Raw genomic sequence first — 14,249 nt, 5'->3', positions numbered from 1 at the left:
CCCGCAAATTCTGGCCTCTTATTATGAAACAGAGCCATGTGCCAATATCCCATGATAAGTGACTCACTCAATCATGCGGGGAGAAAGGGGGATGAGAAGATTTGTACTTCCATGCGTATACGTATACGTCGTCGTCATCGTCGTCATCGTCATCACGTAGTATCTACACTCAGTCCACGTGGATGGATTTAACTGTCCTGTGGAGAAATCTAACACCTAACAGCCAAGCTGACATCTGTGAAGAGTCTCCTGTGCTTTGTCTTTTGACACATGTCAAGTCCATACAATGTCAACCCCCTTGATTGCTAGTCCCCCTCTGTAGTTGGGATACGATCGTATCATCTTCATCATCGTGGTCAACGAGCGTAGCCGTTACTATACAGTGGACGTGAAGGCGTTCCAATCCCATTGGTGAGTCGGGGAGGTGGCTGCACCGAGAAGCCATTGGTTTGTGGTGTGATATCAGGTCGTGGTTGGACCCCAAAGATCCTCAACGAGATTGGTTGTGTCTGCAGTCGCAAGGACGCAAGGTGAGGATGTCGGAAAATTTGTTGTTCAAAATCCGAGAGCTAAAGTGGGCGTTAGTCAGAGTCTCAGTCAATGAAGATCAGTACGTACCTTGACCCAGAAGAGCTCGTTCATGGCATAGAACCTTGGGCCCTCGACTTCCTCGCGTCTATTCGCATCCTTAATGCTCGTGTTCAGACAATTGGTGTCATACTCGTACGACAGCATGACTCGCGCGACTTTCCACAGACACTGTCGCTGTGAAAATGTCACAGGCTTCGTCTCCAGTGATGTGAAACTCCGTAGAGTGAGATCTTTGGTCGCGAGTAGCCCAGCCACCTGGAAACTTGGAACCCATAAATCGTCTGAAGGAGCCTGGAGAGCGTTGATGCCTAATTGACTTGACTTGACCGTGAACAAAGGCAAGAACTTTCTTAGCCATGGCTCACTTCTGACCACAGGGTCATTATTATCAATCATCAATGCAGTGTGGCATAACACGATTGGCAATGCCTCGCGTCGTATCCGCTCAGCCTCGAGTCGTTGGCGTTTTGCTTCTTCAAGCCGCCGTAATCGCTCTTCATCCTCGCGCCTGAGTCGCTCCGCTCTCTCATCCTCCTCTTTCTGTCTTTGGATTGCTGCAGCAAGAGCGGCAGCGGCAGCGGCCTCCTCTTCTTGCTTCTTCCTCTGTCGCTCAGCTTCTTCTGCGATTCTTTTCTCCTCCGCCACCCGTTTTTCCTCTGCCAGGCGTTTATCCTCGGCTGCCTTCTCCGCGGCGATTCTTTCTTCCTCGAGCTTTTGAGCCTCCTCGGCCTTTCGTTTCTCTTCCTGTCTCTGTAACTCAAGCTCCGCTTCCGTAGGTCCGGCTTCAACAGGTTCGCTCTTAACCCGAGGGGTATTGTCTTCAGGAATGATCTTTCCATCTGCAGGAACCACAGGGTCCATGGAGCCATTTTCAGCAGAAGGTTTAGGTGACGTGGACGCGATATCAGAGCCCTCCTTAACCTTAATATCATCGCCAGATGCTTCAAGATCGGCATGGTCCTGTTCGTCTGCTAGAGGGTCCGTTTCAGCTTTTCGTTGGTTTGTAAGCGACGGTAATTGATGACTCCGCCGCTTTAGCCCAGGTCTGGAATCTTCTGGGCTGCTCTCAATGACGGTTCTCCGCTTCTTAGCCGCGCTTCGTCCCGGTTCACCGTCGTCTGCAGTCGCAGGAGGCGGAGAAGCACTATCACGTGAGCGTTTGAGGGCAGTAGTCGCTTTGGGTTCGGTCTTAGGAGTGATGATTTCGTCCGGATCAGACTCCTCCTCGACAGTGCTCTTCCGGCGGCGATGTTCTTTGCCGGTGACCAGTCTCCGTCGACGTTGGGCACTGTCGGAGTCTAGGTGTGGCGACTGTGGGAGATCACTCTGGCTGCGTCTCTTCGGATGGCTCTTGCGGGGGGCGTTGACGGTCTTTTCCTGATCAGAGATGACAGCGACGGAAAACTCAGCCGCGCCATCTCTCCGTCCCAGATTAGTCTTGCGTCTTTCTACGGTGTCGGATGATCCAGTGTCCCTATCCCGGACCTTTTGTGAAGATGGAGGTGATTTGTTGGGTAGGCTTTTATGGGTCAAGGTTGGACTCGAAGACGTCGAGTTTCTGGTCTTGGAGGAGACAGGTGACTGAGATCGTCGAGCAACACGGCTCTTTGCCTTTTCCGAGTCTCTGGTGACGCGCGGCGAACCACCTTTACGTGACTTGCCAGCAGAGAAAAGATCACAGGCAGCTTTGAGGATTTCGACTTCTTTCTGCCACTGGTCCCCTCGACGTTCAGCGGCAATCTCTTGGTAGGTCTTTCCCTTGAGTACACGACGGCTTGGATTGAAGCCAGACTGTTCGACAAGCAACTTGACAACTTCCGGATGACCTCGGCCAATGGCAGCAAGAATAGGAGTGTTGTATCCAGTCTTCATATGACGCAGTGGTTCGGGGTCAGGATCAGGATCGCCCATGCCTAAGAGAAACTGTAAAACTTCTTCATGTCCGCCTTTTGCGGCGGCGATCAGAGAGGCAGGTTCCGCTTTTTGCAAGATATTGAGTATGTTGGCGACACCCTGCACGTCACCCTTTTCCGCCAAGCGAGTTAGATTGTCCTGAGTGCTAGCCTGCCACAGTAGATCATTTCTGGTTGATTCACTTCGTCCGGTTCTGCGGCGTTGAGTCATATTTGGAGGACTTCGAGGGCCGATCACGGGCGGAGAATCCCTGGGACTAGCAGCAGAAGCAGCCCGTGAGGAGTTCCTGTCCTGGGCAAGATCGACTTGGTCAGAGGAAACACGGCGGTTGTTGGTGTTCTCGCGTGCGTCTGCCAGGAGCTTTCTGAGTTCGATGTAGTTGGGGTCGTCGGAAGGAACAAGTTCATATGGCTCGTCGCCTTTTGCATTCCCCAAACGAGGATTGGCGCCGTGGTGAAGGAGAAGGCGAACTACTTCCACGTGACCATTTTCGACGGCATCGATGAGGGGTGTGTCTTTGTCGATGTTTCTTGTGTTGACTTCGGCGTCGCTCTCGAGGAGCCATTTGACAACGTTTTCGTACCCCATCAACGAAGCTATCTGTAGAGGGGTATTTCCGGCATTGTCGGCCATGTTTAAATCCTCTGGACGCTCTGAGAATCGGGCCTTTGCCGACGCCAGATCGCCATTGTTGCAAGCTTTGCTTAAAAGGGTGCGGCCGTTCTTGTCGCGGATCTTGCGAGGACCAATTGCTTTGGCCGGGGACATGGCTTCATAGTCATGTGAGGAGTATTTACGGGAGGTGGGCTGTTGATTCTGGGGAGAATCGGACGCATCAGAGGAAGGTGATGGGGCGCGGTGGTCGGCAGATCCGCTCCTGCGAGTGGTGATGGCTGGAGGGCGGCCTCTTTTTTTTCTTTCGACGTCGCCTACAGTAAATTGAGTAGAGACGCCTCGGCGATGTTCTCTCCGGGCAGGTGGTTTGGGCGAGGGAGATCGCTCATTGGAAGAATGGCGGGGGTAGGTGGCAGAGCGAGTTTCGCGTCGTTCGAGGGTGGCTGAATCGAGGGCGGAATTGGGTTTGGAGCGATTCTTGTTCAAAGGCGAAAGAGTCTCACTAGGTCTTCGTCTGCGCGCATGGATCTTTTGTGGTTTTTCTTGCGCATCTTCCGAGTCGGCGGTCGCGTGGCTACTGCGTTTGCGGGGAGTCGATCTGGTGTTGTGTAATTCGATGTGGCTAGATAACTCTGAATCACTATCTTCTGATGGAATAGGTATTCTGGGAGATGATAAGGGGGAGCTGTGTCGACTGGAAGAGGGAGAAGGGGTGGGTTTGGTATGGTCGAGACTACGTTTGCGCTTTCTCGATTTGTTCTCGGAATCGGTGGCGGTTTCTCGGCCAGGAGATTCGTCGTCTTTAGACCTCAAATGGACAGAACCCGTCGCCGAAGTACCGCCACGGGTCAATCGCTGCTTCTCTGGCGACTGAATGAGCGTTTCGGCTTCAGAGTCAGCCTCAGCATCAGCGTCGACGTCAGGGTCAGCGACAGCATCGGTGACTTTGGTCGGCGATGGTTGGGGACCTGATGCAGCCTCAGACGTGGGATCTGAGGCGGCTTTTTCCCCATCAGATGCCATGGTTGGACTGGCTGGTTTCGATGAGGAGTCGAGAGTAGTGTCGCCATGGGTTGCAGAAGGATCCTCAGTTGCTGCAACGGAGGCGGAAGAAACCATATCTACATCGGACGAAAAACCATTCTGCAATTGATGGGTCGAAGAGGCCGTGGTAAAGAGGGATTGGCTGGGAGGATGGAGGATGGAGTTGAGTACAGCACAGCACGACCAGTGTGAAATGGCTGTCCTTCTCTGGGTACTTTGGCCGTGAGAAAAGGGAACTCGGGTGGCGATCGGGGTTGTGTAAAGTCAGGAAGGAGGATGGGAGCACTGTGTTAGATGATTCGGAATGGGACAAGGGCAATATGGGGGTGGCGCATGGAGGTGTTGATTGTCCAAAGTGATTGAAAGATGGTAAGATGGAGGGTGTTGAAGCACCGACTTGTGTTGCTACAAATGATTGTCCCAACTAGGAATAAACTCACTATCACGTGATTGACGCAGTTGGAGAGTCGAGGTCACGGGAGTTTCGAGTTTCGAGAACTTGGACCCCTGGAAAAATCTGGTTGTCTCTACGCTATGTACAATGAAAGCCATGATGGCTTCTAACTTAACCTCAAAGCATGCAGGCTAGAAATTCCATCAAACGGCCATGGCTACCTATGCGTCCTCATTGGGGCCAATATTCGAGAAAGACATTCATCATTTCTGGAGAGGATCTGAAAAGGTAGAAGTCCACAGAGGCCAGGCTTTGATGGAGCCTGAGGGGCGGTGGGCGTAGGTCCCCGGGCTTGTCCGTTAGGGCCCATACCTAACTTGTGCGTAGCTAGGCGTGCAGGTACCTAGGTAGTTGGTCAGTTATTATTGGAACAATTGGGGGATTTACATACGGTCAGGCCATAGCAAGGAAATATCCAATAATCAGTCCAATAATATTGAGCATGGACCATCAGAGCTGCACATGTCTACCGTACTTCGTACGGATGTAACTTGCGACACTTGAAATTGTCCATTACTGTAGCATGAATTGCTGAGTGTAGTGTACCAGCCAGGACTTCCATGTTCCCAGTTGTCGCTCCCACCCACTCCCACACTGCCCACCCTCGGTGCCACCTCGCAGCCACCTCGCTCCCTTTCAAGAGATTTGACATGGCCAATTGTAATCCTCTTGCTTGGAAATTAATCCGCTCCGGAGAAAGCCAAGGAAGGCTAGGGGCTGAAAGGGACGCTGGTTGGTGAGTTACGGGCCCTTTAGGCTTCTTGGGCCTTGGACTTTCAACAAGCTTACGCTTGCCGTGACTGCTACACATCCAGCTCCTTCTGATCAGCGTTCTTTCCAATCTTACGTCGTGTGCACCTGCCCAATCCAATCAACCAACAACTCAAGGCATCGTCTCCATCCACCGCCATCTTCATTTCTGCCTGGAGACACGCTGGGTCACTCCCAGATTAAATCACTTGCAAAATTCAGCCCCCTTTCTAAACTTGTCCTGTTCCATCGATTCGAGTTCTCCATCATGATTTTCATGGGCAGAATCGAATTTGTGTCATGATCATCATGGCCGTCTTGAAGTGGGATTTGGAGGCTCTGCTCTCCAATCTCAGCTCCCTCCTGCGCACTGGCAACACCTACACCCTGCTGATCACCGCCATTCGATTGTTTTATCTGCTCAGCAGCACGGCCATCATCACAGTGTGCTGGATCCGCCCTCTACGTGACCGCTTTCTTTCTTACGGCGCTCGAAGTCAGACAAAACCAGCCTCCCCATCACCGACACCGCAGCACGACCCGCAGCCGTCACTCATCACCACCCTTCTCGATCGCTTGGCCACACTGACTGTTCCCCATAACTGGTTCACACACTTCTACGTCGTCTCTACCGTCCTAGCGGGTTTTCGATATATGCTCAAGCCCTACCTGACCCGTCAAGGTATAGTGTGCTCCAATTTCATCTTCTTCCACAGTCTTCGCAGATTGTCCGAGTGTTTGGTGTTGTTCAAGACCACCAGTTCGCGCATGTGGGTCGGCCATTACGCCATAGGGCTGGCCTTTTACATTGTGACCAACGTCGCCATTTTCCTTGAGGGTATCGACTGGAACAAGATTCCGGCAAGCTCTGTCTCCAGAGCCTTGCCCGGGATCGACATTGGTCCAAGTCGAGCTACCGAGCCTCTTCTTTCCCTGATTCTAGCCCTGGCCATGCTGCTACAATTTTCACAGCACCAGTATCTCGCGAGCCTGAAGAAATACACGCTTCCAAGTCAAGGCACATTTGCCCACGTGGTCGCCCCACACTACACTGCCGAATGTTTCATGTACCTCTCCGTGGCCATTTTGGCCAAAGGATCCCACTCTCTCGTAAACTGGACCATGCTTTGTGCAACCATCTTTGTGCTGGTCAACCTCGGCGTCACAGCCCAGGGCACCTACCATTGGCTGTTGCTCAAATTCCCCGACCAACGACACATGATCACCCGACGCTGGAAGATGATTCCACCTCTGTGGTGATTCGCGATGATGCGCGCAGCCAGCCCTCAGTCCACGGCAAGATCAAGTTCACAAAGCAGCAATAATGCCCAGGACCGCAAATGAGAGCTCGATGCTGTGTCTTGGCCTGTATATCTTGGCCTGTATATCAAATACTGTCTATTACCCAAACCAGGGATGCCGACAGTGTCGGATCCATCATCTTTGTCAATTGTTGCTTCAAAGCGTGCCCCAGCACCACATGCAGTCTATGGCTGCTAGTCAAGTTAAAGATGTTATCCCGTGGCAGACTTCCCATGTTGCGATAACTCATGGCGCAGGACCATCCGACCTGCCCCAACGCTTGTGTCTCCCTAGCATCTGACCCGTTCCGCCTCTTTTTGGCAAGTCAGATCTGTCTCGCTTTTTCTCACTTTCTCCATTCCCCTCTGCCTTGGTTTCATCCTCGGGTGACCCTGACTGACTTTCACCTGCGGATGATTCCCCGTCCGTCGATGCCTTGTGGTTTAGCTTGGCCTGCTTCGATATTGCCTTGCGGACCCGTTGCGCTTTTCGTGCTTTCTTCGCCTCACGCTCGGCTGCAATTTCCTCTTCCATCAAGGCACGCTCTTCATACTTTTCTTCTCTCCAGGCGCCGACCTGATCGACGGCTTTTTGTGCATCAGACTTGTGCATTAGAAGATAGTCCTGAAGGTCGGCCGGGGAAAAGTCAAAGTCGGGGACGGCGTCAGCAAACGCTTTTGACAACTGACGCAGCTGAGGTGACGCGTGACTACCGTGACCCGCGAGGTCCGTGGCATCGAGTATTTCAGGCGACACCTCGACTTTGCTAATGCTCTGAGGTTGTTCTACGTACATGTTGAGGAAGATTTCCTCGGCCTGGGCCTTGCTCGCTTGGGTAAAGGCGACTCGACAACTGATTCGACCTGCGCGGACAAGGGCGTCATCCAGATCATGTGGTTTGTTGGTTGTCATGATGAGGACATGACCTTCAGGAGCGGCAACTCCGTCAATAGCATTCAGGAGACCTGACAACGTCACGCGAGACATGGTGGATGCGCTGTCGGAGTCGCTGTCATCATCGGCGTCTGTATCTGCGCCTTTTGCTCGTCGATTCCGGCGGCTTTTGGCCTTGCGGCCAAGCCCGGCCGAGTCGACGTCTTCCAACAACAACAACGATCTTGCGGGAAGTTGGTTGAGCAGAGAGATGAGCCCTGAATCGGTGAGATCTTCGTCGAGGAGAGTCAAGTTATAAACGTCGAGTTTGAATTTTGCAGCGACAGCCAACGCCAGTGAGGTCTTGCCGACGCCGGGCGGTCCATGAAATAGGTATCCACGTCGGTACGGGATGCCATGGTCGGCATAGAATGTCATTGTAGATTCGGCCATGTATTCCGCCACGTCTGCGATGACCTGCAATTTTTGGTTGGCCTCGAGAACAACTGTGTTGAGCCCACGACGCGGTTTGGATGTCAACCGAGACCAGGTGAGACGGCTGCCGTATCCCGCATTATAGGGACGACGAATAATCGTGGAACCTCGCTCTTTGTCCTTGTTGAGATAGTAGACGTAGTTGACAAGATCTTTGATCGGCTGGGGAGAGCGTCCGAGACAATACAGAGTGAGAACTTCGGCACGCCTCAAGCGGCTGTTCACAAATGCATCACCATCGCCGTATTTCCTAGCGACATAGAAGATCCGTTTCTGGTGGATAAATATCTGAAGACCCTGGGTGGGCTCGAATCTGACTTTAGGATCCTGGTTTTTGGATTGAGAGATCTCTTCATACTCGGGGTGGTGGCGATGAAGGCGCTTGGGCTCACCTGGTTGGTTGAGTGTTGCGGTGAGAGACTGGTCGGCTCGCAGGGATGTCTTGCCAGCGATGTAGGAGGTCATGTATTGGAAGAGATCTTCATCGTTGGAAATCGTGACGGACGAGACCAATAGGGAAGAAAAGCGATACCAAAGCGTCTGCAGCCGAGTGAGTGGACCAAAATACCACAAGGCCAGCAGAGCTCCGAGGAAGCGAAAGAGACGAGGATATCTGTCCAGCAGAGGTCTCGCACCGGGAAGGAATGAGGTCATAATATACTCTGGCAGATCGATGAGGCTGCTAGTGGCCGATATGGAGGAGCCTCGTGCCATGCGTTGGATGTCCATGTTTGTGAACGTGTGGATGGTGAGATGAGTGGCAGATCGTCCGGTCAAAGAGGATGAAGCGATGGTAGATGCTGAGCAGTCGTGGCAACGAGCACACAATCAGTCCAATTCTGAAGTGACCGCTCGCCTGCCTGGTCTCTAGCCTGATCAAATCAAGTCTTGAGCAACGACGTAAGCAGGATTTGGCTGGGGAAATGAACACAACTCCCAGTTCAACTAAGAATAAAAATGAAAGAACTTGGTCATCTAATCACTGATTTGAGAGATTAATGGAGAGACAATGTATTATGTTATGATACAAGAGAGTATCATCCCTGATCATGTTGTGTAGTGGGCGAAATATTTCCAGGTTGGACAAGGAAGGAACGCTCGCCTAACGCCACACTCGTAGCCACATGCTACAATTTACGAGAGCATGATTGGATTGAAAGGGACCATATATGGACCCTTCTACCTAGAACGGGACGCTACAGAGCCATGTCATGGGTGTATGTACACATATCACAACGGTGACGAGGCAGTGCGTACATATACTAGGTCGATGCAACAAAGTCTAGGTCAGGTGCCGCCCGAGGTTCCTGGACTAGGCAGAAATCCCAAGACGCCACCGCCAATTGATTGGCTTTGTTGCTGCATGAATCCACATTCTGACGTTTGAAGGTGTTTGCCTGATTTGTTTCGTTTCTTCTGGCATGCGTTGAGTATATACGAGTTCAGGCCAGTGAGTCACGGTGATTGTTCTGATAATAATTATATATAATATACACAGAGTATGCTGGTGGTATAAGAAGTGAGGTTGTTGGTTCCAGGCCGTCTTGGCGGCTGTTAGTGGGAATAAAACTCCAGCCACAGGTATTATTAATGATGTCATGTTGTTAATGGCTCGGCCTTGCCTTTTTAGGAAGCAAGAAAAGGCATTGTTGCCTCTTGTTGGTTCCGCTTCGTCTTTCCACCCACCAGCGCCTCCAGTGCCACCACAAGCAACGTGTTCTCACTTGTAGTGTCAAATCCACCACTCCACGCTCGACGTCAATCGTTTTTCCTTCCCCAGACCATCATCTTCTTCCTCCAGATACAATGTCGACTTTGTGAGGACTTGAAGGTAGCATACCACGCCTTTACCTGTGCGCCTTGCGCTCATTCTTGACCTTCGTCCAAAATGCCAGCCACGCTGCGTAACGGCAAATCTTTGCCAGAGTCTCCTCCCAAGCCTTCGCCATCAGTCGGCGCTTTTACGACGACTCAAGACGGCATGTCAAAGCAGAGACCGTCGTCCTACCTGCTGCTCATATATCCTGCCATATTGGCCATCGGGTCCCTCTACTCCGTCATTTCCCCCACTACCTTCTCTCCCACGACTCGACCGCTGGCACCTGGCTTGACTTCTGCCCATGAAGTAGATCATATGCCCACAAATTACTTTTCGGGCAAAAGAAACATATTCAATGTCTACTTTGTCAAATTGGGTTGGTTCTGGACCACGCTGGCATTCATGCTTCTCCAGACCACCACAAGGCCCCATCACAAGTATTCATCGAAGCACTACATCCAAGCGGCCGTTCGATATGGCCTCATAACGCTATCATGGGTCCTGACAACACAGTGGTTTTTTGGCCCTGCGTTGATTGACCGCAGCTTTACCTTCAGTGGAGGCCATTGTGAGCCACAGCTGTTTAATGAATCTGGAATTGAGGGGGCTTTGGAGGTGACAACAGCCACCTCAGGGCTGACCTGCAAAGCAGCAGGTGGAGTCTGGCGGGGAGGCTATGACATCTCAGGACATGTCTTCATGCTGGTCCTCTCGTCCTCCTTTTTGCTCTACGAACTTTACATTGCCGATCGGCACTCTTGGCATCCTTCGGTGTCGCCACAAGCCGCGGCCAAAGTCGCACATGAATTGACGACAGAAGAGCGCATCGCTGTAGGTGGCTGGGAGTCCGAGACTGTAGCGAGGATCCGGCTCTGGGCCCGATATTTTCTTTACACCGTCGTAGTTCTGGATCTGTGGATGCTGATGATGACTGCCATCTTTTTCCATACATGGCTCGAGAAATTAACCGGCCTGGCCATTGCCGGTTCCTCTGTTTGGGCAACCTACTTTCTCGGCGATATTCTGGAAGCCTGGAGATCCATAGTCGGCGGTTTATGATGAACGAACGTGTCATGGCACCTCCGGAGCGCTCTTCCAACCGGCATTATTACGAAGACACGACCGAAGGATTGGGTAGCTTTCTCCAAGGACTCGGCATTTTCAAAGTGTATAGTGAGATCGCGAGCGTCCAAGTACAGCTTATCCTTGCTTCAATCATTGGACAACCATCCAAGTTCCATATATAGCCATACCCAGCAGGACGTCTGTCACAAGGCAAGAAAGTGCCAAAATATGCATATAAAGAACCCCGCATATAGTCCCTATCGCGCGCGGCAGAAGAGTCGAACTCAATATCCCACGAGCCAAAGCGAAGCGAAAAAAAAAATCTCGCGTACATGCAAGAGCTAGACCTTGTCAAGGCGTGCCAGCCGCTTTGCTTGGTCGGCTCGCTCTTTGACCTTCCTGGCTGCACCGCCCTCGCCCCCATCAGCTCTCGCCTCGTCGTCACTCAACTCCTCGTCATCGTCGTCACCCGTCAATTGGAAGTATTCCTCGGCCTCTTCCGCCGTCGGGGCTGACGGGGCCTTCTGAGTGGCCCCTGGTCTTCGATTCTGAGCCCGGCCCACGATTAGCGTCAGCAAAACCACTTCAATGGTAGCTACTGCAATAGTCAACGCGATAGTCAGCCAGCCGTAGTGGCGTAACAACAGTCCAGTGAGCACATTGATCATTCCGACCGGAAGAATGACCCGGCCAAGCCAAACGTGAACTAGGCCCATCCAGGTGCGGCGCGAGATCTGGAGATAGACAACATGGTGACGCCAGCCGAGGACAGTCTGAACTGCAAGTCCGCACACGAGCAAGATCCCCACATATTGATGAGTGATGGAGATGGAACGCGACTGCCAGAAGCCGATAATTGCAGAGATGCCTACCGACACGGAGCCCAGGGAGTTGACGGTCCAGTGGAAGTTGAAGGCAGTGGCGCGAGGTGATCGGAGGAAGTAGACGCCGAGAGGGTACAGGACAAGGAAAGCGAGGGTCATCAAACCACCGTGGAGGTGCCTGTGTGTTCACGTTAGCATGAGGTGAAGCTAAGCTGAGAAGATTGGGCTTACCACATCAGGGACCGGATAGTCCATTGTTTCGGCGATTTGACAGGCTCTTCGACGGCGTTGCCATCGTCGGCCTGGGGAGTATCACTGGAAGATTGCTTGTCGGGAGCAGCGGCAGCGTCCCCTGTCCCAACACCACCCGCGGCCTGTGCTGCAATGATGGTCTCGCCCGCGGTCAACTCCTCGTCAGTTGGGGGAAGTGGATCACCAATCTCGTTAACACCTTTGTGACCCTCGGTATCCAAGATCTCACCAAAGAACGGATAAGTTGTAGCAGCGTTGAGGAGGTCGACCCAGAGGAGTCCGAATCCTAGCCCGAACTGATGCATGTCGATGGCCCTGTCCACAGAAAAATCACCTTGAAAATCCTGTTTGAAATTGCTCGACCAGATCATAGCTTGCTTTGTAGTAGTGTTCATAATCTCCAACTCGGTTGCTGACCATCGCTGGTACCCATATACAATGAAATCGGCGATGCCAAGATGTGAAGGCTTGGCCTTTTGAGAGTCAGAGTAGTACTCTCCAGTATATGGATGGAAGCGGGAGGAGATGATGTGAACTTCTGGGATCTCCTCATCGTAGAAATCCTTCATTTCGGTGGCGGGACGGGGAGGATGATGCCCATCTGCGGTTCGTACTGACAGCGTCATGTCGGCACTGGAATTGGGATCTCCATAAATAATGAACATGAGTGCCCCGTACATCCTGGGACCCAGGGCCAGTGATGCCCAACCGTGATGTTCCGACTCATATCGAAACATCCACATCCGGACGTAGAGGTCAGAATGCCCGGTGGTTTCATTGAAATAATTTACAATGGAAAACGCCTGGTCGGCGCGGCCACTTTCACCAGTATGTTTGACGAACTGAACGGGGCGATAGGCCGAAATAAGTGTCGAGAAGAGTAGCGAGGTTATAAAGGCGGGGGTTGAAATGGAAAATTTCATCGTAAACGGCGTCGAATCCTGACGGATTCGCAAGTTGTTCTATCGGATTTCAAGAAAGGGCGAGGACTCAATCGATAATGGCCGTGATGAACCCTTAGACTCTCGTCGTCAGGCTTTGAATGTGTCCAGAGGTTGAGCGCGCCCGACACTTGGACACGGGAGGGCCAAAGAAAGAATAAAACGAGAGACAGCGGGACCTTGACGGTGCCTAGAATCAAAGGACCATCTACGAGAATGGTGAAGAGCCAAAGTGCAAGAGTACAGTACAAGAGAAGTCTAGATGGGTGAATAATCCAAAGAAGCTGGATGGCTGAAACGACAGAAAGACAGAAAGGAGAAACGTTGGCCAGTTGGTCAATTGCGCGTGGGTGGGGGAACACTTGTCACCCTGCACCTGCCGTAGCTGCCGTCAATGGCTGAGGAAGAAATAAGCTCATTTTAGATGTCGCTAGTCCTATTCTAGATGTTGGAACGGAGGAAGTCACGCCAAAACCACTCAAAAGAAGAAGACAGGCACGACCGTCCCAATCGGGAGTGCACTTTTGCTCCTTCCGTCTCTCCCTTTCCTCCCTTTCAATTCTCAGGGGCTCGTATAGTGTACAGGGTCATCTTATACACCACGCCACTCATTTCACACGATCAGATACGCTGGTGGATACTGATGATATTATTGGGGCGCTAGGGATGATTCGTCACGTATAGGATGAGGCAGCACATACTCCGTTGACTGGAATGGGCTTGTGTTCATATCATACAACCCTCGACAAGATAGGCATGTTCTGTTCGACATCCATCTCGAACGGACCACGTATAGCAGTGCTCTGAGCGTGAGAAAAGAAAGCGTTTCTATTGATCTTCTCAATCCTGGCTAACAATGCTCTTCTTCAATGACATGTCGAGTTCCTTGTACTCCAATCTTCGCCATGCAACACTCCGTGTGCCACAAGCAATCCTTTCCTCAGCATGATCATGGCAGTTGTTCTAACTTCAACTTAGCTTCGAACCAGAACCCTTGACTCGATTGGCTCATATGTCCTTGGATGTTCGGGCTTGGACGGTCTCTTCCCAAACACCAGTTGTGCCTTCAACACCCATGTGTCTGGAATGTCAAACAACTTGGCGACTTCTTCCTTCACTCCAGGGACAAATCCAAAATGTTGAAGATTGGCGCCCAAGCCCTCGGCGTCAAGTGCAGCCCAGGAGACGAAATGGTGTATCCCACTTGAATGATCCGAAACTAAATTGGAATTAACAATCAGCACGCTTTTAATACTTGCAACACCGCTCTGTTGGACTCGAATGGGGCCGACTTACATTCACCAAGGAAA

At 51.9% G+C, this 14,249-nt stretch overlaps 5 protein-coding genes across 5 annotated transcripts; 2 read left to right on the top strand and 3 right to left on the bottom strand.

Moving 5' to 3' along the window:
• Positions 1 to 356: 356 nt before the first annotated feature.
• On the bottom strand, positions 357 to 4,239 carry PV10_09089 (uncharacterized protein; the record flags this gene model as incomplete). Its single annotated transcript, XM_016374198.1, has 2 exons — positions 357 to 569; positions 619 to 4,239. The coding sequence occupies 2 exons, from the start codon at positions 4,237 to 4,239 to the stop codon at positions 357 to 359; spliced, it is 3,834 nt and encodes a 1,277-aa protein (XP_016219742.1).
• A 1,438-nt stretch (positions 4,240 to 5,677) lies between these two features.
• PV10_09088 (uncharacterized protein) lies at positions 5,678 to 6,663 on the top strand (the record flags this gene model as incomplete). Its single annotated transcript, XM_016374197.1, has 1 exon — positions 5,678 to 6,663. One exon carries the CDS (start codon positions 5,678 to 5,680, stop codon positions 6,626 to 6,628), a length of 951 nt encoding a protein of 316 aa, XP_016219741.1. The 3' UTR covers positions 6,629 to 6,663.
• Positions 6,664 to 6,714: 51 nt separating this feature from the next.
• On the bottom strand, positions 6,715 to 9,030 carry PV10_09087 (uncharacterized protein). The gene has a single exon (XM_016374196.1). It carries the CDS (start codon positions 8,765 to 8,767, stop codon positions 6,917 to 6,919), a length of 1,851 nt encoding a protein of 616 aa, XP_016219740.1. The 5' UTR covers positions 8,768 to 9,030; the 3' UTR covers positions 6,715 to 6,916.
• A 694-nt stretch (positions 9,031 to 9,724) lies between these two features.
• PV10_09086 (uncharacterized protein) lies at positions 9,725 to 11,164 on the top strand. The gene has a single exon (XM_016374195.1). It carries the CDS (start codon positions 9,927 to 9,929, stop codon positions 10,914 to 10,916), a length of 990 nt encoding a protein of 329 aa, XP_016219739.1. The 5' UTR covers positions 9,725 to 9,926; the 3' UTR covers positions 10,917 to 11,164.
• PV10_09085 (uncharacterized protein) lies at positions 10,758 to 13,216 on the bottom strand. The gene is made up of 2 exons (XM_016374194.1): positions 11,978 to 13,216; positions 10,758 to 11,924 (listed from the first exon to the last, which is right to left on the bottom strand). Exons 1-2 carry the CDS (start codon positions 12,919 to 12,921, stop codon positions 11,264 to 11,266), a joined length of 1,605 nt encoding a protein of 534 aa, XP_016219738.1. The 5' UTR covers positions 12,922 to 13,216; the 3' UTR covers positions 10,758 to 11,263.
• Positions 13,217 to 14,249: the final 1,033 nt, after the last annotated feature.

This window comes from Exophiala mesophila (genome assembly GCF_000836275.1).
Source record: "Exophiala mesophila strain CBS 40295 unplaced genomic scaffold supercont1.7, whole genome shotgun sequence".
Taxonomy (NCBI): Eukaryota; Fungi; Ascomycota; class Eurotiomycetes; order Chaetothyriales; family Herpotrichiellaceae; genus Exophiala; species Exophiala mesophila.
This window is presented reverse-complemented; position numbering and strand designations above follow the sequence as displayed.

Bases quoted from the DNA above. Each gene is read 5' to 3' on its own strand.
- PV10_09087 (XM_016374196.1), bottom strand. From the start codon at position 8,767: ATGGACATCCAACGCATGGCACGAGGCTCCTCCATATCGGCCACTAGC.
- PV10_09086 (XM_016374195.1), top strand. From the start codon at position 9,927: ATGCCAGCCACGCTGCGTAACGGCAAATCTTTGCCAGAGTCTCCTCCC.
- PV10_09085 (XM_016374194.1), bottom strand. From the start codon at position 12,921: ATGAAATTTTCCATTTCAACCCCCGCCTTTATAACCTCGCTACTCTTC. The intron at 11,925-11,977 runs GTAAGCCCAATC...GTGAACACACAG, and splicing joins ACTATCCGGTCCCTGATGTG to GCACCTCCACGGTGGTTTGA.